Here is a 25,076-nt window from a genome sequence, read left to right on the forward strand (position 1 = left end):
GATACAACTGTGCTCTGGGCATCGCCAAAAGAAATGGGGGATCTAAAAAGAGGAGGAAGCATCAGTGGCAGCGACGCTGATTGACAGTGAATGAAATGAAGCGGCCAAATTCCATTGGCGTGGCTTGAAAATCCCAGGACGCTGCGGAGAGCTGATGGCTCCTTTCCTAGGGTTTTGCCAGAGCTGGCATTTGCCTTTCATCCTCGTTTAATTCACTGTTTGGAGCCTGCCACGGGTTCGTGTGTGTGTGTGGTGGGGTTTGAATTGCACGGCTGCCCTCGTGGAGGAGGTTTTTTTGGTGTGCTGAGGTGTGCAAAGAGGGGGCAGAGACTTTCACCCCATTCCTCGGCCACAGCTCGGCCTCGTGGCCTCGGGCCCTCGGGAAAAACAACCCTTGGAGAGCAATTCCTACCCTGGATGCGGGTGATTAAACGGTTTATAAAGGATTTTCCTGGAAAGGTGGCGTCTGTTGGGGCTTAAACTTCAAGTGCAGCCACTGGCAGGTGCCTGGGTGGGACATGGGTGACATGGTGAGGATGTTCGGAGGCTGGGATGCTCAGAGGTCAGGATCCTTGGAGGCTGGAATGTGCCAGGACCAGGATGCTCAGGGGTGAGGATATTTGGAGTGTGGGATGCTCAGAGCCTGGGATGCTCAGGGATCAGGATGCTCAAGCATAAGGATGTTCAGGGATCAGGATGCTCAAGGATCAGGATGTTCAGGGATCAGGATGCTCAAGGATCAGGATGCTCAGAGATCAGGATGCTCAAGGATCAGGATGTTCATGGGTAAGGATGGTCAAGGATCAGGATACTCAGAGGCCGGGATGCTCAAGGATCAGGATGCTCAGGGATCAGGATGCTCAAGGATCAGGATACTCAGAGGCCAGGATGCTCAAGGATCAGGATGCTCAAGGATCAGGATGTTCATGGGTAAGGATGGTCAAGGATCAGGATACTCAGAGGCCGGGATGCTCAAGGATGAGGATGCTCAGGGATCAGGATGCTCAGGGATCAGGATGCTCAAGGGTCAGGATGTTCAGGGATCAGGATGTTCAGGGATCAGGATGCTCAGGGATCAGGATGCTCAAGGATCAGGATGTTCATGGGTAAGGATGGTCAAGGATCAGGATACTCAGAGGCCGGGATGCTCAAGGATGAGGATGCTCAGGGATCAGGATGCTCAGGGATCAGGATGCTCAAGGGTCAGGATGTTCAGGGATCAGGATGTTCAGGGATCAGGATGCTCAGGGATCAGGATGCTCAGGGATCAGGATGCAGCCTCTGGCAGGTGCCTGGATGGGGCACAGGAGGCGTCGCTCAGGTGCGGACCCCACGGGGACCCCCCCTCATCCACCTGCAGCTCTCCCTCTCCCCAACACTGGATTTTGCTGGGAAAACCACGCACGTGAAGGCCGCGGTCACTGCAGCGGCCAGAGTGGCTTTGCACTTCTCTCCTCTGTCCCCGCAGCGACATTCCGACAAGAGAAGACCAAAAGGTAACAAAAGTCCTGTTTTCCAAACATTCTTTCCCTTTCCAACGGGAAAGGTGCCAGGTGGCAGCTCCCGGCTCTCCCTCTCTGCCTCTCCTGGAGCAGCTCATCTCATGGATATCCTGGGAAAGGCCGGACTCTGACCACAAGCCCAGCAGCCAAACTGCTCCTCTCCCAAACACTGGGAGCCCTGCTTCTCCCTCACGGCCAGCTCCCCACCCAAATTCCCAGGCTTTTCACTCCAGCTGGAAGAAATCTGGCAAATCCCTCGGCTGTGCGTGACCTGCCGCTCCCTGAGCTGGGAGAACTCCCGGGAGCAGCGAGGACAGGACGAGGTCCAGCAGCTGCACCACAAACCAGGGCAAAGCCTTGAGGAGAACTCAATCCTGACCCCGGAGCTGGCACGTGCCCCCTACTCCCACCCGGGATTATCCTCCCAAAACAGCCGGGTCCAGGTGGGAGTTTAGTGGAGAAAAACTCTGATTTTGCAAATCTGGTGGGTGTAAGACGCTGCTCCCACCCCAGGCTCATCCTGGCTCCGCCATCATCCTCCCTCTGGGCTGTGAGTGCTGGGGAAGGGGCTGGGCAGCATCTTGGGGGTGCAGAATTTTGGAGGGGGCTGCAGAATCCTAAGGGATTGCAGCCATTTGAGGGGCTGAAGCATCTCAAGGGGCTGCAGCATTTGGGGTCTGCAGAATTTTGGAGGGCTCAGCATCTTGGGGGGCTGCAGGATCATGGGGGGCTGCAGCATTTTGGGGGCCTCAGCAGGATGGGAGGGCTCGGTGTCTTGGGGGGCTGCAGAATTTTGGGGGCTGAAGTATCTCAAGGGGCTGCAGCATTTTGGGGGGCTGCAGCATCTTAGGGGTCTGCAGCAGTTTGTGGGGCTCAGCACTTTGGGGGGCTCAGCATTTTGGTGGGCTCAGCACTTTGGGGGGCTCAGAATTTTGGGGGCTCAGCATTTTGGGAGGCTCAGAATTTTGCGGGGTTGCAGTATTTTGGGGGGCTCAGCATTTGGGGAGGCTCAGCATTTTGGGGGGCTCAGCATTTTGGCGGGCTCAGCACTTTGGGAGGCTCAGAATTTTGGGGGGGCTCAGTATTTGGGGAGGCTCAGAATTTTGCGGGGTTGCAGTAATTTGGGGGGCTCAGCACTTTGGGGGCTCAGCATTTTGGGGGCTCAGCATTTTGGGGGGGCTCAGCACTTTGAGGGGCCCAGCACCTTGGGGGGCTCAGCATTTTGGGGGGGCTCAGCACTTTGGGAGGCTCAGCATTTTGGGGGGGCTCAGAATTTTGGGAGGCTCAGAATTTTGCGGGGTTGCAGTATTTTGGGGGGCTCAGCATTTTGGGGGGGCTCAGCACTTTGAGGGGCTCAGCACTTTGGGGGGCTCAACATTTTGGCGGGCTCAGCATTTTGGGAGGCTCAGAATTTTGCGGGGTTGCAGCATTTTGGGGGGGCTCAGCATTTTGGGGGGCTCAGCATTTTGGGAGGCTCAGAATTTTGCGGGGTTGCAGCATTTTGGGGGGGCTCAGCATTGGGGGGGGCTCAGCATTTTGGGGGGGCTCAGCATTTTGGGGGCCTCAGCAGCGCTGCTCCCCCCCCTTCCCACTCCCCAAATATTTGTTTAACCAGGGAATTCCCGCCGCTCGCCCGTGGGCTCCGGCGCTGCGGGAAGCGTGGCAGCCTCCAGCATTCCCGAACTCTGGAAAACCCCTGGAGGGAAAGCCACGAGCCCCCCCAAGGGCTGGCACGGAGGTGACAGTCCCTTGCAGCGGGACACGGACCCTCCGCCGGGTGCCTTCACCCCGTGCTCCGCTGGAGGCGAGGGCACCGGGAGCCACCTCCCCGTGCCCCCTGTGTCCCCCGGTAGCCACCCCGGAGCGTCGCCCCCACGGCCACCGCCGCTGCCGGCCCCCCGAACGCCGCCCGCCACGCGGCCGCTTTGATCCGCCGCTTAATTCCCATTAATTCCCGCTTCCCATTAATCCCTGCTCAGGCTCTGAACCTTCTCGCGGAGATGCCGAGATCAAATGCGTAGTTAAGAGACAGTCGGGCGAGGGGAACATGAAAGGGACAAGTTTTGTTTCAGGATTTGAACCCCGGCGAGGCGGCGCCGGGGAAGCGGCGGAGCCGCGAGCCGAGAGCTCCCTCTGCTCCCGGAAAAAACCTTCCAGGATTCCAAACGCTCCCAGCCTCCTTCCCCGGCCCGGCCTCGAGGCCCTGCAAACTCGTCAGAGCCCCCGGGGGACAAGCACAAGCTGCTGCACGGGGAAATGTTTGCTCCGGGGGATGAGTTGTTGATAAAAAAGTGGCAGGAAAAGGATAAAACGGTCACAAACGCCGTGATACCCCCAAAATGCATCAGCTCCCACAGCAGGACAGACCCCCTGGGTGGAAAATATCCTCTATAAATCGTAAATATCTGATTTATCCATTGAGTAGAGGTGGCCCAAGGCAAATGGCAGCACCTGGAGCACCCCTGGGATGGGGGAAAATGAGGGAATTTCTATTTCTGTCGTTTGGGAAGGGAAAATAAACAAATTCCAGGCCAGCAAGAGGGATTCGGGGCAAAGAAGAGCTCAGCACCCAAACTAAAGGGGAAAAGCAGTGCGTGGAAAATCATCTCAATTCCAATGAAAACGTGTTTTATTAGAGGAAGCAGATCCATCTTTGATCCTGGATCCCAAGAAAAGCAATATCCAGGGCTGCGATAGCCCATCTTGCAGGGAGAACGAGTTATTAAAGCACAAGATGAATGGCTTGCAGCGCAGCTAAGTGCTCCAGTTAAGAGAAAAATAGTTCTAAACTTACTCTTTGCCCCAAAACACATTCCTCCCCCTCATCCCCGGGCCTCGGCTCTCCCTTCGGGTGAAGCTCCCTTGTCCGCCTCATTTTTTTTCCCCGGCTTATCAAAATTCTGGAGGGGAAATTTGAATGGAAGTAAAAATAAGGTGAATTTAATCGGGTGGTAATGGTTGGGTTGGGGTTTTTTTTTTTAATTATTTTTTTCTCTTCTCCTCCCCTTCCCCCAACATTTCTTTTTAATTTTTTTTTTTTTAATTAAAAATACACATGAGGAATAAAAATAACCCGGGTAAATTCAGTTGTGGGGAAGGAGGGAGGATGGAAATGAAGGAGCGTTCTCATGGAGAGCAGCACTCCCGAGCAGGGCGCCTCGCCCCGCGCCTCTGTTCTGCATGAATAAATAGGGATAAAAATGTAACGCTGCACTCACAACTCCGATCCCAGCACCCCGAGAGGGCTGGAGCAGCACAAGCCACCAGCGCTCCTGGATTTTTGGTATTTAGAGAAAAAAGCACTGAAATGGCGATTTCGGAGCTGTGGATGTGGCCCCAGCTCGGATATTGAGGCTGGTGATGTGAATCCACGGGGGACAGTGGGAAATGAGAGAATTTCCCCCAAATCGTGGGATCATTCAGGTTGGAAAAGAGCTCCAGGATCACCGAGCCCAACCTTGCCACCAGTGCGGGGCCCTGAGTGCCACATCCAGCCCTTCCTTGGACACCTGCAGGGACGGGGACTCCAAACCTCCCTTCCCACGAGGGAATTCCTGCCGATCTCCAGCCTGACCCTCCCCTTGTGATGATCCCACGAGCTCCGGGAGCGCTCAGGATCAGGCCACCTCCTCCATCAAGCCGACATCAGTGATGTTTTCCTCGAGTCCAACACCGAATCTCATCACAAAAATCCCTTTTCTCCCGAGATCCAAGGAAACGGGGCTGCTGGGAAGTCACCCAGTGACTCAATTCATTCCAAATCTGTGCTGAGAGCTGAGACCAGCCCGGGGCACGACCCCCTGAGCACCCCGCACCCTCCTGGCGAGGCACCCGCAGCACATCCCAGCAGCCGGACTTTTCCCACTCCTCCAAATTCCATCTATCCCCGCTTTCCACCCCCCCCTCCCCGCCTCAGGCAGGATCTCCCGACCCCCCCCCCGCCCCCCCGGCTGCCTGGCTCCCCGTTACACAACCCTGCTCGGGAGATCCTACGTGGGCAGCGTGGGTTTTCCTGGGAATCGACAACAGCTCTCGCTGCAGCTCAGCAGAACATGAGCATCTTACATAAACACCCCGCGAGTTCCCCTGCGTGGGGGGCTGCCCGCAGCCCCCCGGGCTGGGAGGGAACGCTGGGAGCCGCCTTTTCCCCCCCCTTCCTCATCCTCATCCCCATCCCCATCCTCATCCTCATCCCGCTGCTTTTTTTTTTTTCTTCTTCTTTTCCCTTTAAACCAACCCAAACCCTGGTGGGGGAAAAAGGCAGCGCTCGAGAGAGAGAGAGGAGAGAGAGAGAGAGAGAGAGAAATGACTCAAGTGTTTTGTAACTTGTCACATTCGGAGCTGCAGTTTGGAGGCAGGAAGGAGGGATCCAAAATAGTCGCCCCAAGCCCGGATTGTATAACCGAGATCCCCCCACCTCCCCCCCCGCCGGGAAAAGGGAAAAGGGGAAAGGAAAAAAAAAAAAAAAAAGGGAATTTCTGCTGCAGATTGGCAGCTGGAAAAAGGCAGGCGCGAGCTCGGGGTTGTTACAGCGCAGGAAGGAGCCCCCAAATTGGGAGGAATTACTCATCCATGGAAAAAAAAAGGCTCCTGTGCTGACGGGGAGGCACCGGGAAGATGCTGCAGGGGAGGAGGGAAGGCTCCCGGGAATGATGCTCCGAGGCCAGGGGTGAGGCTGAGCTCCCCGGGATGCTCCCTGGAGTGGGAGGTGATGTTTGGGAAGTGCGGCTGGAGTGGCAGAGCAGGACGGAGCAGGATTCCCTGCCAGGAAGGGCCTTGGCAAGGGCTGCCAAAGGGCGGCCGCTGCCAAAACTCGGGCTCAGAGCAGGCTGGAGGCATCCCAGATGCCAGAGACGGGCTGGGAGCTGCTGGGATAATCCCACGGGAGGGTGGCAGCAGGGTCAGGGTGTGTTTGCCAGGCCAACACCTCTCCCACACCTCACTGCCCTCCACCCAGCAATTCCCAATTCCCAGATTTTCATCCTTGTCACATCCCAGAGAAACCCAGGAGAGCCTGGCCGCTCCCAGAGCCCTCTGAAAATCAGGGAGAGCAACACCTGCCTGGAACGGGGAGAGTGACTGAGCAGAGAGAGCCCCCTCCCCCAATCCACCCAGCCCGGTATTCCAGAGGTTCCAGAGCCTTTTCCAGCCTAAGCCAAGTCCGAGGCCAGAGCTGTGGAGCAGGGGCCCACCACGGAATCAGGAGGAGCTGGGGAGGCTGCTGGGGGGACGAGGAGGATGCCAGGGAGATGAGGAAGATGAAGAGGAGCCATGCCCAGCTCCCCCACGATTAAACACAATTCCAAACCCCACAAATTCAATTTTCAAGCGCCAGGAGCATCGGGAGGAACCTGCCTGCTGCTATCAACCCTCCTGCCCACCCAAAGCGCCGTTAATTCCTTCTGAAAAAGCCCAGGCGGGTCTGGGGGATGTCAGGAGACACCACGAGGGTGACGGGTCCCCACGGGGCTCATTGATCTGCCATCGAGCCCCCCGTGGGAGCTCTGAAACCCAGACGGGCTCTGCCTTCTGGCTCCAGGCTCTGTGGGGGCAGCGCTTCCCGAGGGTCTCCTCAAAAATAAATCGTGGAGTTGGGATGAGGGGAGGGATCTTTGTGGCTTTTTCTCCGGTGTCACCTCAGCTAAAGGCTCTGAAATTCCGAGTGCCCGACGCCCACGCTGGCACATCACAGGCTGTGGCATCCCGGGAAAATCCCGAAGAAGGGGCAGGGGGAAAGAAGAATCAGGTTGTTTTCAACGGATTCATCTGTTTCTACAACACAGTCTGGCTCTGCAATTAATAAAATTTGTGGAAAATCCCTATTTTTTATGCCAGCCCCACCTGGCAGGTGCATCCCTGCAGTTTTGGGAGTAGCAGGCGAAAATAAAGTGGATATGAAGCACTTGCCCGTGCAATAAACGGGGACAAAAAGGCCAAATTCCCAACAAATTCCCAACCAGAGCACGATCACACCTTCCCCAGGATATTCCAGTGGAATTCTGGACAGCCCATGGCACATCCCATGCCCTCAGACACACCAGCTCCAATTTCCACCGGTTAATTCCATACAAAACATACATCTGCGGGAGCAGCACAATTATCTCTGGGAGCAAAGCGTTGATGGATGGAAGTTTTAATTACCAAACCTTCCCATCCTCCCCCATGCACAAAAAGTGCATTTCCTGGCATGTTTATTTCATAATAAACCATGGCCAAATTCCATGCTGGTGGAACACGTGCACGGGGCACGGGAAGGACGAGACGAGCTGAAAAATCTGGTTTGTCACCAGAGCTGGAAATTTAAGTTCCTTTGATCTCTCTGCTTCCAAAGCTGCTGGGGAAGCAGAGAGGAGAGAGCGGCACACACAGAGAACGTTATCCCAGGGTGCGGAGGGGCTCAGGGATGGATCCCAGCTCCTGCCTCTGCACGTGCCGGGGCCGTGGAGATTGACAGCTCCACTCCCGCACACGTCCCCGTCCCCCGATGTCCCCAAAGAGAAGAGCAGCACAAGCCTTAATTCCCATGGACAGGGCTAAAGGGTGCCCCTGTCACCCATCAGTATCATTTAAGGCTTGGGAAGTGCCCAATTCCCGTCGGGAATGCCCGGTGGAGCTCCGTGCTCATATCAGCCTTAATTTCATTTGGTCCTTCACACCGTCGGCGGCTCCGCGCGTCCCCCGCGGAACGGTGACACCGAGCGACGCTTCCCAACCCCTGGCAGCGGGATCCGGATGCTGCCACGGCACGGGAGCCACCCTCCGCTCCAAAACCTGGCTGGCATCCGGCAACAGCGGCAGCTCCAGCCTGTTGGAGCCCAGTGTGACACAGGTTACTCATTCCCAACGTGCGGAGGTTGAGGTCCCCCCCTCCCTCCCCTTCCTTCCTTCCTTCCTTTCGCGAGCAAATCCTCCAGCAGGAATTTTCCCCCCTTCCTTGGAAATTCACAGCCAACCTGCTAATGAGTCTTTGTGAAACTTGTGCCTTCTTACCTCTAATTTTACAGCCTGTTCGGATTTGAGCTCTGTGGACAGCCTCACATTTGGTTGGGAATTATAGGCTGAGTGGCTGTTCTCTCCTATTATTGTGCTGTCAATCTCCTATTAGCACATTATAATATGCTACACTGAATGCATCTGTTCCGTAGATCACAAGTCCTAATTGTCATTTGTTGAATCACTTTGTCTTATATGATTGTTAAGCAATTATTTCACCCAAAGCAGCTTAAACTTTGATTACTGTATAGTGTTTACAGGGATCAAAGGGAAAAAAATCTGCGGAGCCTTCAAACGTTTTTGCTGCTGAAAAACCGAGGAGCGAGCGGGAGGTGCCGGCGCACGGGGATGACCTGGAGGTGCTTCTTGGCCCTCCTGCCTCCAGGGGAACGTTGTTTGTCCGGGATGGTTAAAGGTCCGGCGAACGGCGAGGTCAGGAGACGGATGAGAAGTGACATTCCTGCCAGGATTGCTCATGGAATGCGGCTCCCCTGGCGCGCAGCACCAGCTGCCCGCCGGTCCCCTCTGCTGGGACGAGGGCCTGCTGGGGGATGACAGCTCCTGTGATGTTGTTAAACCACTCCGGCCATTCCCAGCGAGGGGAAAACCCTCCTGTGCTTCTCCAAAAGGTGGGAATTCAAGCAGTGCTTGGCTCAGAGGGGTCACATCCCGAGTCAATCCCGCATGGAAGCAGCGGTGGGGGGGTCAGCAGAGGACAGGGCTGAGGCAGCACGGAGAGCCCTCGGCACACACATTTATTTTGGCTTTGCCGCCCAACTCTAAAGCCCTCAGAGAGGCCCTCTGGAAACTCAGATCCCTCAAACCATTCCCTCTCTGAAGTGCGGGATGCTGGAATGCCACCGAGCCGTCCCGGGCCATGGGAACCCAACCCAGCGGGGCCAGAGCGAGGGAGGGGCTCATCACCGGGGGCTTGGGCTAATCCCGGGAATCTCGGGCTGACAGCAGCGGGAAGGAATGTTGGCCCATTGTTTCTGAGGAGCCCAGACAGGATTGAGAGAGGGAGAAAACCGAGCTGGTGGCTCCTCAGCTCCAGACGGCTCCACGAGCCAGCAGGGATACACAAACTGTCAGGAATCTTCTGCTTCAAAACCACCCTCTGAAACCAGGCTCGGATGGAACCTGAGTGCCACGAAAAGGTCCCTCCCCAGCCAGCTGCGCCTTGTCCCCTCCTGCCACCGCTGCAGCACCTCCAGCCCGGGGAGGAGGAGATGGAGCAGAGCTGCCCTTGCCTTTGTTAAGATTAATGAATTTCCTCACACCAGTGATTGCCCAAATAATGGGATCCAGCCCCCGGAGCACAGAACCCTTCATAAATCAGGCCTGTCCCCAGCCAGGCCACCAAGCGCTTCACAAAAGGGGGACAATCGGGGACAAGGCTGCGACAGAACCAGGGTGGACTTTCCGTGGATTCCTGGGAGCAGCTCCTTCTCCTGCTCTTCCCTCCCTGAGCTCCGATTCCCAAAGGCACAGCAGGACCCCTCCAGCCCCACAGCAGCAGCCCTGGGTGCTGGTTATGGGTCCAGGCCCAAAAAGCTGCTGGGTGAAGCTCAAAGCCGCCCCCGAGAGTCTCATCCCACGGCTCCCACAGCTGGGGGGAGCTTTTCCAGCTCCAGCCCCAGCTCATTCCAGCATGGGAATGCCTGTATCCCAGTGAGCTGTGGAGCAGCAGGAAGGAGTTCAGCTCAGGGTTGTGCAAATTGGCTGCTCGGATTGGTTTCTTCCAAAACCAAGTTTAAAAAAGTCGGGTTTGGGGTAGGAACCCTAAAAAAACCCCCATTTTATTTCTAGATTTTGTCTGGGGGGAAAAAAAAAAAAATCCAATTCCTTCCCATATCCTTAAAAAACCTGATGGCACAGCTGAAAGAAGCCTCTAAGGAAGCTGTCAAACCTCAGGCTGAAAACAAACCTGGAGGAGCAGGTAAAAGGTAGCGGCTCCAGCGCAGGTAAATTGCTTTTTAACGAGGAGACAAGGCCCATCCCTGGCATCTGCCGTATGTTTTTATAAAGCCCCGAAATATGTTTTTAAAAGGCCAGCAAATAAAGTTCCTATCGATTTGATCTCCGGCGTAATCTGTTTTTCTGTCTGCCACCACGAGTGGTAATAAAAGGGAATCAGGGCACGCGGCCTCGGGTTAATGCAGCGATCCATCACCGTCGGGGGCTTTGCTTCGCTGCACAATCGAGAAACTGCCCCAAATTGGTGCGAGGGCCCAATTTTCTTTTCCAATTTATTTTTGCTTGAGCAAAGCAATATCGAGGCAGGACGAGGAGGACGCGCTTCCCGTCGCTCCAGATGTTGTCCCGCTTCCTCGGTCTGGGAAAGGGCCTCCAGCAGCTCCTCAGTTGGGGATTTTGGGAAGGTGCTGTGGGTGTGCTTGGATGTTTGGGGTATCGAGGTCCAGTGGGACCCAAAGGGGGATTGGGATGTGTTCAGGAGAGTTTCCCAGTGAGGATGGAGCATCCCAGGGCTGATCTCCCATGGATGGAGCATCCTGAACTTCCCGGGTCTGATCTTCAATGGATGGAGCATCCCAGGGCTGATCTCCTGTGGATGGAGCATCCCAGGGCTGATCTCCCATGGATGGAGCATCCTGAACTTCCCGGGTCTGATCTTCAATGGATGGAACATCCCAGGGCTGATCTCCTGTGGATGGAGCATCCCAGGGCTGATCTCCCGTGGATCAAAGACCCTGAACTTCCCAGGGTTGATCTCCCATGGATAAAATACCCTGATCATTCCAGGGCTGCATCTCCCATGGATGGAACATCCCAGGGCTGATCTCCCATGGATGGAGCATCCTGAACTTCCCAGGGCTGATCTCTGGATCAAAGACCCTGAACTCCCCAGGGCTCATCTCCCATGGATGGAACATCCCAGGGCTCATCTCCCATGGATTCAGCATCCTGAACATCCCAGGGCTCATCTCCCATGGATTCAGCATCCGGAACATTCCAGGGCTCATCTCCCATGGATTCAGCATCCAGAACATCCCAGGGCTCATCTCCCATGGATTCAGCATCCTGAACACCCCAGGGCTGCATCTCCAGACATTCCCAGACCTCTCCCCACCAGGACAGAGCAATTAAAGCTTTTCCAGGGTATCCAAGCCATCCATAACCCCTCTCCCATCCCCGGCAGTGCATCCCTGACACCTTTCCCCGAGCCTGTTGCTCACAGAGGTGCAGCCACACACAACAGGTGCCCTCACAGCACTAAAAACTGCCCAAAAATGGGGTTTTGAGCAGTGAATTGATGTTTTCTAAAGCTGGATCAGACAGCTCGGAATTTAAACTGGATAAACACCACAAAATATTAAAATCCACCCTAAAACGATGCATTAAAGTCCCCCAGGCCAGGCTCTGCTGCCATCAGAGCTCAGCTTTGCAAGATGCCACCCCACTTTCAACTCCTTCACCCCAAACCATCGATGTTCCTTCACTGAGGAGCATCGAGGCTGCGGGGAGGGACTTTGGGGCACAAAGGTGACCCCCAAACCCACCCCAAAGATCTGGGACGAGGATGGGAAACCTCCCATCCCCCCCCCCTCCCCCTTCCCCCCACCTTCGGAAAACTGATAAATATTTCTGGAGAGAAAAACAAACACTCCGCATTTGGCTTTTTTGGTGGTTGTTTTTCTTGAAGAGACAAAGTGTTCCACAGAGAGCCGACACTTCCTACACAAGTTTGCATCCTCAAACCCCAAGATTTTCTGCCACGGATTTGGCTGGGAAAAGCATCTCCAGCCCTTCAGCCAGCCCTGCCCACCCCATCCAGGATCACTGAGCCGGAGCATCCCACTGGAGCACCGCAGGGAGATGGAGAGAACCTCGCTCTGCCAGAGTTTCCCGCTCTCACTTGGGAATAAATGAGGAATAATCAAATTTCCTGGGTTTAGAAATACCCCCATAAAGCACAAAAACAACTCTCACGCCCCAACCCTGGCACAGCTCTTGTTCCCACTCAATTTAGGGTGAGTTTAGGAGGGAAAAATATTATCCCAAAGCATCCTTAGAGGTTCAGGAGTAAGAAAATTGTATATTCCTATCAAAATTGTATATTCCTATTTTATAAAACCCTGAAGAAATTCAGAGCCAGCTGGCTGTGATGGGTTTAAGGCCACCCAGCCCCTTCCCCAGATGAATTCCCAGTTTGGATACTGCAGCTGGGTCATTCCCAGCTGTGTGGAGCCGGTTTTGGGGACGGCCAGAGGAGAATCCCACCACAAAGCCCGGGAAGCGGCAGGGCCCCGTGTCCTCAGATGCCGCCTCAGCGCAAGATGTGCCGAGATGTCTTGGAAGGAAACGCTGCCAAATCCATCAGCGGAGCCATTCCCGATGCCAGCGGGAGCCGCCGGCCGTGCCAGGGGCTCCCCGGGGACCTGCCACCCCCCGCCCCGAGCCACAGCTGGAATCCCACCCCAAAATAAACAGGTGACACCCCCCAGCTCCTCCAGGGCGGATTCCCTTCCCTGCTCTGGGCGGATTCCGGGATGCACAGCCCGCATCCCGCTGGCACAGCCCGGAAGGGTCTGGCTCTTGTCCCCAGAATCCTTCCCACAGCCCACGGCACCATCTCGGAGAGTCCCTTCCCTTCTCCTGGCCCTGTTTGGCTTTCCAGGACTAAAATTAAAGGAAAAACAACTGCCCACGTTCCTAGGAAACTTCAAACTCCTGGAAAGCTGGGGATGGGTCCGCGTGCTGCAGCCTCCGCCGAGAAGGGGGATTATTTTGGAAGAATCAGACGTCTTTAAGGAAAAGTTCTACTTCCAACCATGTGATCCGCAGGGGGAAGAGACTTCCCAGACGGCGCGGAAGAGCCGGAAAAACGGATTGCTCCCGCTCCGAGGTAATGCCACCAGAGCTGAGACCTCCCTTACCAGCTCCCAGGGCTGCAGCTGGCCATGGGAATTATGGAAATGATTGGGATATGGCGCTTTTTGGGGTGCTAGCGAGGATTTCACTGGGATTCGGGCACGCTACGAGACGCCGCCGCATCCCGGGACGGCTTTGGGACCACAGCACGGCGCAGGGTGTCCCCCAAAAGATCCCCGTGTCAGCCCGGTTATTGTCCCCTCCCCCCGCCCGCGGCACCCCAGCACAGCTCCCGGAGATGCCGGCGCTCCCAGTGAATCCCAGCGCTCCCAGTGAATCCCAGCGCTCCCAGTGAATCCCAGCGCTCCCAGTGAATCCCAGCGCTCCCAGTGAATCCCAGCGCGGGCGGCGCTGGAGCTCGGGCGGTTCAATGCTGCCACCTGGTGGTGACAGCAGGGAAACAGCAGCAGCGGCAGCTCCCCCCCCCCCCCCCCCCCCCCCCTCCCCGATCCCAAATTCCATCGGGATCCATCGGCAGGAGAGCCCAGAGCCCGGCCCGAGAGCGGGATGGCTTTGGAAAGTCGACTAAAAAATTGCAAAAATAAAATCCTCAGCGGAAAAATGTTAAATTGAATTTTTTTGGGGCTGAGCTGGGGTAAAAAATGAAACGGCCGCAATGGAGTGAAAAATCCGTGGTCAGAATACCCAAAAAAATTAAGTGGCCGAAATAGAGGAAACAAAATTGAAATGGCCAAAAGGTAGAAAAAAATATAAATATTCAGTGGCCACAACGTAGAAATAAAATTAATTAAAATTTTCTCCACATGTGGCCACTTCATTCCTATTTTTCCTTCATTGTGGCCATTTAATTCCTTTTGTAAAAATAGCCATGACGGAGTAAAAAAATCAAATCATTAGGAGGCCACAAATAGAAAAAAATTTAAATGATTAAGTGGCCACGTGTAGCAGAAAAAAAATAAATTAATTTCTTTGCTACCTTCTGGCCACTTAATTAAATGGTCACAGTATATAAAAACTTTTAATTAATTGTTTTAAAAGTGAATGTAGGGAAAATTATAAACGGCTGCACTTATAGGGGAAATGATGGTTACGATGCAGGAAATATTCTTAATTGAAAAGTGGGGATATGGTGAAAATAATTTATTAAGTGGCTACAGCATGGCTGGAATAGCTGCAAAATGGGTGCAATGTGGAAAAAGATATTTAGTAAATGGTCAACGTAACAAAAAAAAGATATAAAAGTGGTTTCAGGGCAGTAAAAAAAATACCTGAATGTGGGAAAAGGTGATTTAATGGCCACAGTGTAGGAAAAAATAAAAATAAATGACAAAAATGTCAGAAAAAAAAAGGCAATCCCATTTATCCACAGCTCAGCCTCCAACCAAACCCCTGAATCAATGAGGACATGCAGGGGGGAAAAAAAAAAAGCTAGAAAAAGTCACCCTGATCCCAGGAAATTCCTGGTGCCACCTTTGGGAATGTGGAGAAGCCGGAGCGGGGCCTCACCTTCTTAGCCCATGGGTAGCGGACGCGGGGCTTGCCCCACTCGTGGCTGAGCTGCCGGCGGTACCCGTGGCACTTGGGGATGTAGGAGCAGCTCACGTCGCCCACCTCGGGGTAGATGACTTCCAAATCCCCCCTGGAAAAAGGGAAGAGGGAGCAAAATGAGGAGGAGGAGGTGGGAATGCAGGTGGGAGCCAGGTCAGGCTCGGGATGGGGTTGGGGTGCTGGGAAGGAGCTGAGGGATGCAGAGGTGGAAGAGCAGAAGCTCAGGCTCTGCTCCCTCTGCCAAGGGGTTCAGCAGATTTTGGGAAGGAATTCCTGGCTGTGAGCTGGGGAGGGGCTGGGATGGAATTCCCAGAGCAGCTGTGGCTGCCCCTGGATCCCTGGAAGTGCCCAAGGCCAGGTTGGACTGGGCTTGGAGCAGCCTGGGACAGTGGGAGGTGCTGGGGTTGGAACTGGATGGGTTTTAAGGCCCCTTCCCACTCAAACCATCCCAGGATTCTGTGGAAAAGCAGCCTCCTTCCCCTGAAGTTTTCCATGGAAAACATCAGCCTCCTTCCCCTGAAGTTTTCCATGGAAAACATCAGCCATCCCTGATGCTGCAAAAGTCACCCCCAAAGCCTCTGCACGACAGGGAACAACTCCAGAGACATCCCAGATTCCCGGCAGAAGCAGGAAAACAGCGAAGGCGACACTGGGATGTGCCGGGAGGTCACACAGGGGACACCAAGGGGGTGGCAGAGGCCACGGAGCGTCGCTCACCTGCAGAATTCGCTGTCGGACTCGCTGAGGGTCTGGAAGATGCAGGTCCGGGAGGCCTCGCTGCCCCAGGCTCCGGGGAGGAGCAGGCTGAGCGCCACCAGCACGGCTGCCAGCAGCTTCATCCTGCCCTGGGGACACGGGGACAGCGAGGGTCACCCCGCTGGCACCCAGCGCTTCCCCCCCAGCACCCCCCAGTTCAGCTCCCAGCCCAAACCAGTTCCAGGCAGAGCATCCCCATCCTTGCCCATCATTTCCTCCTCCAGCTCCGCAACTTTAATCCCGTTTATTCCAGGAATGGGCTGGGTTTCCTCTGCTGGGAAGGCCTGAGCCCCCAGCACGGCCCCACAGCTCAGAGGAACCTTTTCCACCAGGCTGGGGCTTCGTCCCCCTCCACGTGGCGCCGGGGATGTGCCCACGTGGTGCCACCACGGCGATCCCGGGGACAGCGCGCTCCAAACCCGGCTCCAGGTGGGGACAGTCCCCAACTCCACGGGCTGGCCCTGCTGCTCTCCCCAAAACCATGGAAAATCGGGATCAGGAGTGGACATGGGCTGTCTAAGGCCATCACCAAGGACCCACAAGCAGCCAGGACTCCAGGACACGTCCCCGACCCGAGGCAAGGTCCTCTCAGGGGAGCAGCACCTTGACCCAGCCACCCCTCCGGCGCTTTTCCCGCACGGGGACAACTCTGGCCGCCCACTTTGAAGTCACACAAAGCCTCGAGGAGGACGCGGGGACACAAGGTTGGGTCCCCCACCTCCCTGCCAAGCCCAGCGCCAGCCCTCACCTCCTCACCTACCGCTGGACCCGGTAGCCACGGGCCACCACGGCCGCCGGGGGGGGGGCCACCAGGGCCGGCCCTGCCGAGCCACTTACCAAGGTCCTGGGGACGACTGAGCAGCTCCGAGGCAGAGCCCGGAGGTTTGAGGTTGCCGTGGAGATGGTTTCCTTGGAAGGAAGGGACGGAGGGACCGGGAATGAAAGCCGGAGCCCGGGGAAGGGGCAGCCGGGGGCTCCGGAGCTGCCAACGGCTTTTAACCCCCCCGGCAACCGCCCCCACCCGCCCCCAACGGCGCCGGGTCCTGCCCAGCCCAACCCCCGCACCCGCCCGGGCTAACGAGGGAGGAGGATGTGACCCCAACTTGGATTTGCCCGTCGCCTCCATCGCCTCGTGGGTTCCGGGATGAGGAGCGAATAAAATATATATATATACTAGAAAAATAAATAAAATAGAATTTAAAAAGCCCGGTGTGAGTTGGGAGCGGGGATGAGAGCAGCGAGGGGATCATTACATAATGGAGCTGGGGCTGCGCGCTCCGGGAACACGAGCGAGCCCGGCGAGAGAAAGAGGCGCCGGGCTTAACTAATTAGGAACATTAATGGATTGGGAATGATCGGGGAGCTTTTAGGGGCTTAATGGCTCCCGTTCCCACGCTGCCGGGATGGGCACAGCCCGTAATTAGCGCCCTGAGCCGGCAAATGGGCTCACGTGAGTCAGGCTTTTCCCAGGAATGCCGCGCTGGCTGAGTCAGGAGCGCCCGGAGCGGGGTTTGCAGCCTGGAGGTGTCACATGGAGGGGGGGGCGTTGAAAATTCGGGGTCCCCAGCGCCAGGTGAAGCTGCTGATGAGCAGGAAATGCCCAGAAACGGTGAGAAAAGCAGGAATTTCCTTGGAGAAATGGCTGAAAAGTTGAACAAGAGGCGGCAGGGCAGGGAGGTGGACACCGGGAGAGGGGGAGATGGGGACAAGGGAAACATTTTTCCTGGTAAAACGTGGAATGGTTTGGGTTGGGAAGGACCTTAAGGATCAGCCGTGGGCAGGGACACCTCCCACTGTCCCAGGGTGCTCCAGCCTGGCCTTGGGCACTGCCAGGGATCCAGGGGCAGCCACAGCTCCTCTGGGAATTCCAGCCCAGCCCCTCACCACCCTCCCAGCCAGGAATTCCATCCCAAAATCCCATCCAGCCCTGCCCTCTGGCAGTGGGAAGCCGTTCCCTGTGTCCTGTCCCTCCATCCCCTGTCCCCAGTCCCTCTCCAGCTCTCCTGGAGCCCCTTTAGGCCCTGCAAGGGGCTCTGAGGTGTTCCTGGAGCCTCCCCTTCTCCAGGTGAACATTCCCATCTCTCCCAGCCTGATTCCAGAGGGGCTCCAGCCCTTGGAACGGCTCCATGGGCCCCAGGTCTGGCTCAGGATCCTCCCCAGTCCCTTTCCAGTGGTTTTTTTTTGGGTTCCTCAAACAACAGCAAACGCCAGAAATGCGATGAACTCGGAACTGGGATATTTTTTTCCAAGCCCAGCGGCTGAGAAAAGCCCTTTGCAGGGCCAAGATCAGCCCCTCCCACCTGGAGACCTCTCAAAGATCATCCCAAAAAGGCTTTGCCCATGGAAAAGGCGCAGGGGAATCTCCCAGAGAGACAAACTCCCGGGAGCAACGATTTTACAGCATCCCATGGAAGATGAGTTGTGGCTTCCTCCCTAAAAAAAAAAAAATTAAAAAAATTTTAAAAATAATACTTTTAACGTTTTCCCTTTTTTTTTGGCAAAGATTTCACTTCCTCCACTCGGGAGACACAGTGTAAAAGGCAGCGGGAAGCTTGTCCAGCTTCTACCAGGATAAAAAAATCCTTGGAAAAGCGCTGCCAGGGCCGGACAGCCGCTCCCTCCTGTGTGATGATCCCGAGGGGCAGGAAACCATTGGAGTATTTAATTTTTAAAGCCCGGTGCTTTTAAACCCAGACCTGGTTTTTAAACCCAGACCAGGGTGACTACAGAGCCACTGGAATATTTCACTTTTAAACCTCAGTGTTTTTAAACTCAGACCAGGTTTTTAAACTCAGACCAGGGTAACTCCAGAGCCACTGGAATATTTCACTTTTAAACCCAGACCAGGGTGACTCCAGAGCCTCTGGCTTTGCTGTCCCTTGCCACATTCCTGGAAAACCGACCCCAGGGATGAGCGATTTCCAGGGGCGTCACCCTCCTCCTCCTCCTGCCTGAGCCTGGAGCTCTCCTGGCTGGGGAGAAGCGGAAAAAGATCCCAGGAGAGGCCGCACGCAGCTGTTTTCCCTCTGGAGAAGGATCCTCCCGTGGGAAAAGGCAGCTGTGGTGTCAAACCAGGTCCTCTCCCGGCCGTCCCAGGGTGTTCCCAGGTTCCCTGTCCTGACTAAGCCCTGTGGGACTGCTGGAATCTCGTTTTTCCAGCCGGGAAGCCTCTGGCGCGGTGCTGGGTGTGAGGGTCAGAGCCCAGGGAAGTGCGGTCTTCCAGGAATTCCCCCCACACACTCCGGGGTGGGATGAGAACAAAGCGATGCTGCCCCTGCCCTTCGAAATTTTCACTTTTTTGGGAGGCAAAAACATCATTGAAAATCTGTTTAAAACCCCTCCTCCTTCCCAGCCTCCATGAGGAATATTTCCCAATGTTCTGGAAATAAAAGCAAGCTTTCAGAGCACCCGGCACAAGATGAATTTAATGAATTGAATCGACGTGAATCCCAAGGAAGAAAAGTGCTGCAGTCCCAACATCCCCTGAATCCATTTGGAAGCAGATATTTAAAGAGAGATACAAAAATAAATATATTTTGCATTTTTATCCTCAGCAAACAGCTCCAAAAGCTGCTGAAATACCTCTCGGAGTTGGCGAAACCGAGATGTAGGTGAGGAAATTATTTTCCTGTTAACATCAGAGGTGAAGAAGCTCTTAATAAAAGGCAGGGGAGGAAAGGAGAAGCCTGGGGCTCGTTTTAACAGCAACAAAGCACCTGCGAAAGCCAAATCACCCGAGCTGGGAGCCAACTTCCACCCGGGCTGAGCCACGGGGCCACAAATGCGGCTCTGAGAGGGAAGGGGAGGCAAAACCCCCTCAGCATATCCCACCTGGGCACTCCCCCGTGGCCCAGAAACCGCCGCCAAGGGGCCCAAATATTCTCCCGGGAGTTTTAGGACCGAGGTCAGGCAAAAATAGAAATTTTTCGAGGCTCCCCGTGACCATCAGCTGAGCGTGAGGAGCTCTCAGAGCTCCCCCACACGTGCAAAGCCTCCAGCTCTTTGTTTATTTAACGCGGAGCAGTCACTTCCCGAGCAGAATTTCACCCGGAAAGTTCCTCACAATCCTGCTTTTACTTCCCAGGAAAGCATTGTTGGGAATTTCACCCCCCTCCGCCCCGGAGCCGGCTTCCTGTTGATGTGAAATCCAGATAAAGCAGCGCCGTGCTCAGCCCGCGCCTCGGGGTTTCATTCCTCTTCCCCGAGGCACAAAAAGGGCCGGTTTACCTTTTCCTTGGAATCTGAAGCTCGCTCCCATCCCTTTTGGCTAAGCGGCCTCAGCTGTCCCCAGGCAGGAATGGCCCGCGGGGACACCGAGGTGACACCGAGGTGACACCGGTGTCCCCAGTCCCGTGACAAGGAAGCCGTGGGAGGTTTGGGGTTTTTTTTTCCTCCCAGTTTGCGGCTGGATAAAACTTTTAAGTCGCCGTCGAAGCCATGAAAAACTCGAGGCCGTCCTCGCCAGCTCTGGTAAATAAGGATTTATTCAGCAAAAGTATTGCTGAGAGATGAAAACGCACCCTGCACTCCCGGCAAGATCCGCAAGGATCAGCCCAGCTCATCTCTTCTTTCAATAATCCAGCATTTTCCTCTGATTTGGGAAAAAATCCGAATATTTATAGGTCGTACCTCTATGCCTCAGTTTCCCCCGAGGGTCCAGTGAACAGAGCATCGAAGCAACTCCAAAATCCAACACCTACAGGGAAAAAAAAAAAAAAAAAAATCCAGCATTTCCCTCTGATTTGGGAAAAAATCCGAATATTTATAGGTGGTACCCCCGTGCCTCAGTTTCCCCCGAGGGTCCAGTGAGCAGAGCACCCGAGCAACCCCAAAAATCCAACGCCTACAGGCTGAAAAATCGCTACAGAAATCTATTTACACGGCTGATACCAACCAGCGAGGCAGCACAAAGCCAAGCACTTGGCAGAGCCTCGGTGGCCGGGGGAATTCCCTCCACTTTGGCCTTGCAGGAAGCCCCGTTTTCCAGCTTTTATTCCTCTGCAATCAGAAAAGGAAACAAAACCCACATCCCCTCTCCCCATCCAGCAGCTCCAGCCGTGCCCTGGCCTTGCCGTGCCTCTTATCTCCCTTCCCCGTGGGTTTTCCTCACGTTTCCCTCCTTCCCTGGCCAGCAGCTCCAGTTCCTGCTCCAACCCAACAACCACAAGGTCGCCTTCACCTTGCCCCGGCCGAGCCCCTGGGCAAGAGCTTTGTGAATCAAAAACCCCGCGCTTGTCCCGGGACACGCCATAAATTTGCATCTGAACCGATTCGCGGGGCTGCCTCTGCTCCTTGGGGGATTTTTAAGTGGATTTCAGGGGATGTGACAGATTTATTGGGCTCCGGAGTTCCCCTGGGTCTGTCTGGAGCCACGTTGGGGCCAGGGGTTAAAGACCTCACATCGTAAAAGGCCGGAGTTCAGTGGCTGAGCCGGGATTTTTGGGTCTTTGCAGCATTAATAAGATGCTGGGGCAAAATATGGAGTGAGGGGGGTTGAATTTATCCCCCCCTAAACCTCGCTGTGAGCCGTGGGATGGAACAGCAGAGCTTTAAACACCAGATGCAGATCCCTGGTGCAGCCTGAGATTAACAGCGGAGGATTTCTGGCTTTTCCCTTTACACCTGCAGAGCTCCAGCGCTGAACCCCCTCCTGCCCCATTTTCCTGGCCGGCAGCTGTGCCGGTCAAGCTGGATTAAACCCCGGCACCAGCGGTGCTGGGAAGGTCACGAGTGACCGCAGGGGACGGGTCAGAGCCCCCAAAAGGGGGGTTGGACTCACAGCGCCCTCTGAGCAGGGATCTCTGTGGGATCAGGGAGAGGATGCGCGATGCTTTTCGCCTTTGGGGTTGGCAGCGCCTTGGATCCTGGATCCCAACAGGAGAAGCTGCCAGAGCAGCAGGAACCCAGAGCAGAGCAGAGCCGGGGCTGCTGCGACCCCAAAACTTCCCCTGGCACCAGAACCACTCCCTGACTCAGCTGGGTATTCCAGGAGCACTCGGGAGAGGAGGAATATCCGATATTTTCCAGGGAAAAGCACACAGCTGAGCGAGCTCCCCGAGCCTGGCAGCAGCCCCCAGAGCCCCAGAGGAGGTCACCTCCTTCCGTCTCCTTCCAGCCCCTTCCCATCCCAAACCTCGGCTCCAGCAGCAGCACGAGCAGGAATTATCCCGTCCTGTCCCATCCCATCCCATCCCATCCCATCCCATCCCATCCCATCCCATCCCATCCCATCCCATCCCTCCCCTGCAGCACCTCCGAGCCCAGCACGAGCCCGCAGCACCCGCGGGATCACTGGATTTGGGGATGCGGCCACCCACCCACCCCCTCACCCCACCCCAATTCCAATCCCAATTTCAGGGGCGCCTGCCCCATCCCTAAACCCCTCTGGCACGTTCGGTGAGGCTCGGGGGAGCTGCCCCCGGGGGAGGTGACCCTGGGGACGAGCGGGGCCGCTGGCCGGGCCCGCAGCTCGGGCGGGATGTGCAGCGCGGCACAGCTGGCACAGCTGGCACAGCTGGCACAGCGCTCCTGCCTCGGCAGGTTCCTCGTGAGCGCTCCTGCCGGGGCTGCGGCGCTTTCTGGGGAAGAATTTTCTATTTCGGGCAGAATGGTTTCACTTGGCCTATATTAAGCGCATTCATTTCGCAGTCACAAGGCAGCGCAGAGCGGTGCGGGAGCCGCTTCTCCTCCGGCAGCTCCGCAGCCTGGCAGCTCCCGATCCCGATCCAGCCCGCTCCTGGTGCCCAGCCCGCTCCTCTCCAGGTGCTGGAGGATCCAATCCCGCTCCCATCCCTCCATTCACACCCCGCTGAGCCCCACCGGGGAGCTGCTTAGCTCCTCTTTAAATTCCTGGCTCGAATTCCTGCATGAAGCGCTCCCCAGCCCAGCTCCCGGAGACGGGAAAAGCCACCAGGAATTGCTGCAACATCGACACGCGACGGCGGCGTGGAGGGGAAACATTGAGAAACCCTCAGGGGTGACCTCTGCCAACCTCGCCGTGCTCCCCGGGGATGCTGTGTGGGCGCAGGGACAGGGTGATGGAAGCATTTCCACCTTTTCCCTCTCTCCCTCCCACTCTCCTGGGTGCTGCGGCCTCGGGAAGGAGATGAATCTCTGCCCCGTGCCTCGTGGACGCTCTAATTGTGATTACAGCCCTTCAGGGATGACAGCAGAAAATAAACAGTCACCTCTTCCAGGTCCCACGGCCCGGCTGGATGAGGCTCGTGGGAAAGCCCTGGGGCAGCGGGATAATGAGGAGCTGGGATGAGGAAGGAGCATCCTCTGCTCTGACTCAGCTCGGGCTCAGCCTGGTCCCACGAGCCGCCCCGGTGAGCTGGGATGGACCGGGAGGGTTTCGCTGCCCACCCTGCCGCTCGCCTGTGCCAGCTGGGCACCGGGACCGGCGTGGAATTCAGGCCGGCTGGGCAGGGATGGGCTAAAAATAGCAGCGTTTCAGATTCAGCCTGCATGAGGTTCTTCCCTTCAGTCGCTGGTTTATTTTCTCCCTCTTCCCAAGGCTCTCTGCAGCCTGGGACGAAGGGGGGCACGGGCTGGACCCTTCCCGAAGTCCTCCAGGGAAAACCTGGAGCTGGAACAGTTAAATTGGTTCAAATCCCCGATGTTGATGCACTTACAGCAGATTAACTTCGGCATCAATGGACTCCCAAATCACACTGAACTGTCTTAACCCTTCCCTAAATGGGTTTAACTGGTTTGCAGCAGGGGCTGGTAGAGCTTTAACGAGCTCGCAGCAGAGTCCCAGCGGTGGTGCTTTCCTGGGAAGCCCTGAGCCCCCATCACGGCCCCACGATCCCCCAAAACCAGTTTGGGGGCTGGAAGGAGCTGAGGGCACTTCCCATATTTGGGGGGAGCCCTTCAGCATGAGCACCTTTTCCAGAACATTTTCCAGCTTCTCCTCTGCCCAGGTGTTTTCTCCCAAAGCTTTGACACCCTGACTCTGAAGGCGACCCCAAAATTTCCCCTATTTCCAGTTCCCCACACCAGCAGGGTCACAGATCCCCCGCCTGTACACCCCAACAAACCCGCCAGCTGCAAAGTGACAGAAAACAGCCTCGGACCTCCAGCAGGGCCAGCCAGGCCCCGCTTTTCCACCTGGCCCTCTTTCCAGCACCAGCATCCCCAGAGGAGCCTGTGCCCAGCCGGCTCTGGCACAGCCCCAGCACCTCGGCAGGGCTGAGCCTGGAGCCAGCGAGGGCTGAGATCCCCCCAGGGTGATCATTTGGGAGCAATTTGGGCCATTTGCAGATGCTCCGAGAGGCGCACGGGGCAAAGCAGCTCCAAACCCTCCCTTGCTCCGGGCGGGGAACATCTCCCTTGCTCTGTGACCCAGCAAAACCGGCGCCTTTTTAGTACCTGCCACCAAATCAGGCGGAAACCCCCCTGAGTTCCCTCCCTAAGCCAGGCCGGAGCAAGCGGCTGTGTCTGCAGCGAGGCCAGGACATCCTGGGGGTGCGAGCGAGCCCCGCTGCCAGCCCCGCTCGGTGCCCGGGGCACCGCGGCACCTCGGTGAGGAGGTGAAGCAAGCGCTGGGCTGGCCCCGTGTGTGCCGAGCAGCACGTTCCTGCTCTTATCAGCTCCATCGGGATCAGCTCCAGCGGGATCAGCTCCAGCGGCGCCCGCAGCGTTCTCCAGCGCTGCTCCAAGGGGAACGGCCCGAGCGGAGCGCGTTCAAGGGGCTCCTCCTGACTCTTGGTGCCCATTATCCCATCGCCTCCCTCCTTTCCCACAGAGTCACCAGCTGATCCCACTGACTCACGCTCGTGGCTCCTTTCCGTGGCCCGTGGCCGTTTCCCCGGTGCCTCGGTTCCCATTGACTCACCCATCCAGAGCTCACCCTCTCTCTTCCAATTCCCATCCCGGGCATTTCTGGTCACTCGGACTCACCTGGACCTGCCTTCCATCCCTGCATCGCTGAGGGGCGTCCCAGTGCGGCACCCTCGGGCTGGGCAGCTCCTAAAAATCACCTTCCAACGTGTGCAGGAGTGCTATTCCCAGGCCTCCAGGCTGCAGGGAGTTTCCTTTTCCAGGAGCAAAAGGATTCCCCCCATTTCTCACCCCGGCTGGCATCTTCTGCTGTGGTGTGTTTTTTTTGTTTGTTTGCTTGTTTGTTTGTTTTTTTCTCACAGACCATGGGAAAAACAATAAAAGATTTGCAGAATTTAGATGCAATCAGTGCCTCAAACATATTCCTTCACACTTCCCATCCACCCTTTCCTCCATCGCGGAACCATCCCATGGTTTGTCTTCTCCAGCTGCAGTAGAGGAATCATTTAGGAATGAGTCTGAAAGGCTCGGGAAGCGCAGGGAAATGGGATTTTTGGGGGAAGCAGGGAGACGCAGGCCCCGGCGCGTGCTGGCGCACCCAGAGCCGGCCTGAACGGCTCCGAGTGGAAAATTCCTGTC

The 25,076-nt window shown here is 56.2% G+C and overlaps 1 protein-coding gene and 1 long non-coding RNA gene across 2 annotated transcripts in view; both read right to left on the reverse strand.

Annotated features, from left to right (window-relative positions):
• Positions 1–16,572, reverse strand: part of PEBP4 (phosphatidylethanolamine binding protein 4) — a 73,135-nt gene extending 56,563 nt beyond the window's left edge. The window contains exons 1-3 of the mRNA XM_039564438.1: positions 16,491–16,572; positions 15,615–15,742; positions 14,856–14,988 (exon numbers count right to left, since the gene is read on the reverse strand). Coding sequence (XP_039420372.1) covers positions 14,856–14,988; positions 15,615–15,736 — 255 coding nt within the window. The 5' untranslated portion in view covers positions 15,737–15,742; positions 16,491–16,572. The remainder of the gene's footprint in view (positions 1–14,855; positions 14,989–15,614; positions 15,743–16,490) is intronic.
• A 1,125-nt stretch (positions 16,573–17,697) lies between these two features.
• LOC104694836 lies at positions 17,698–25,076 on the reverse strand. The gene is made up of 3 exons (XR_002047508.2): positions 24,558–25,076; positions 20,283–20,349; positions 17,698–18,086 (listed from the first exon to the last, which is right to left on the reverse strand). It is a non-coding gene; the product is annotated as an uncharacterized LOC104694836 (long non-coding RNA).

The sequence above is a fragment of the Corvus cornix genome, chromosome 22 (genome assembly GCF_000738735.6).
Source record: "Corvus cornix cornix isolate S_Up_H32 chromosome 22, ASM73873v5, whole genome shotgun sequence".
NCBI lineage: Eukaryota > Metazoa > Chordata > Aves > Passeriformes > Corvidae > Corvus > Corvus cornix.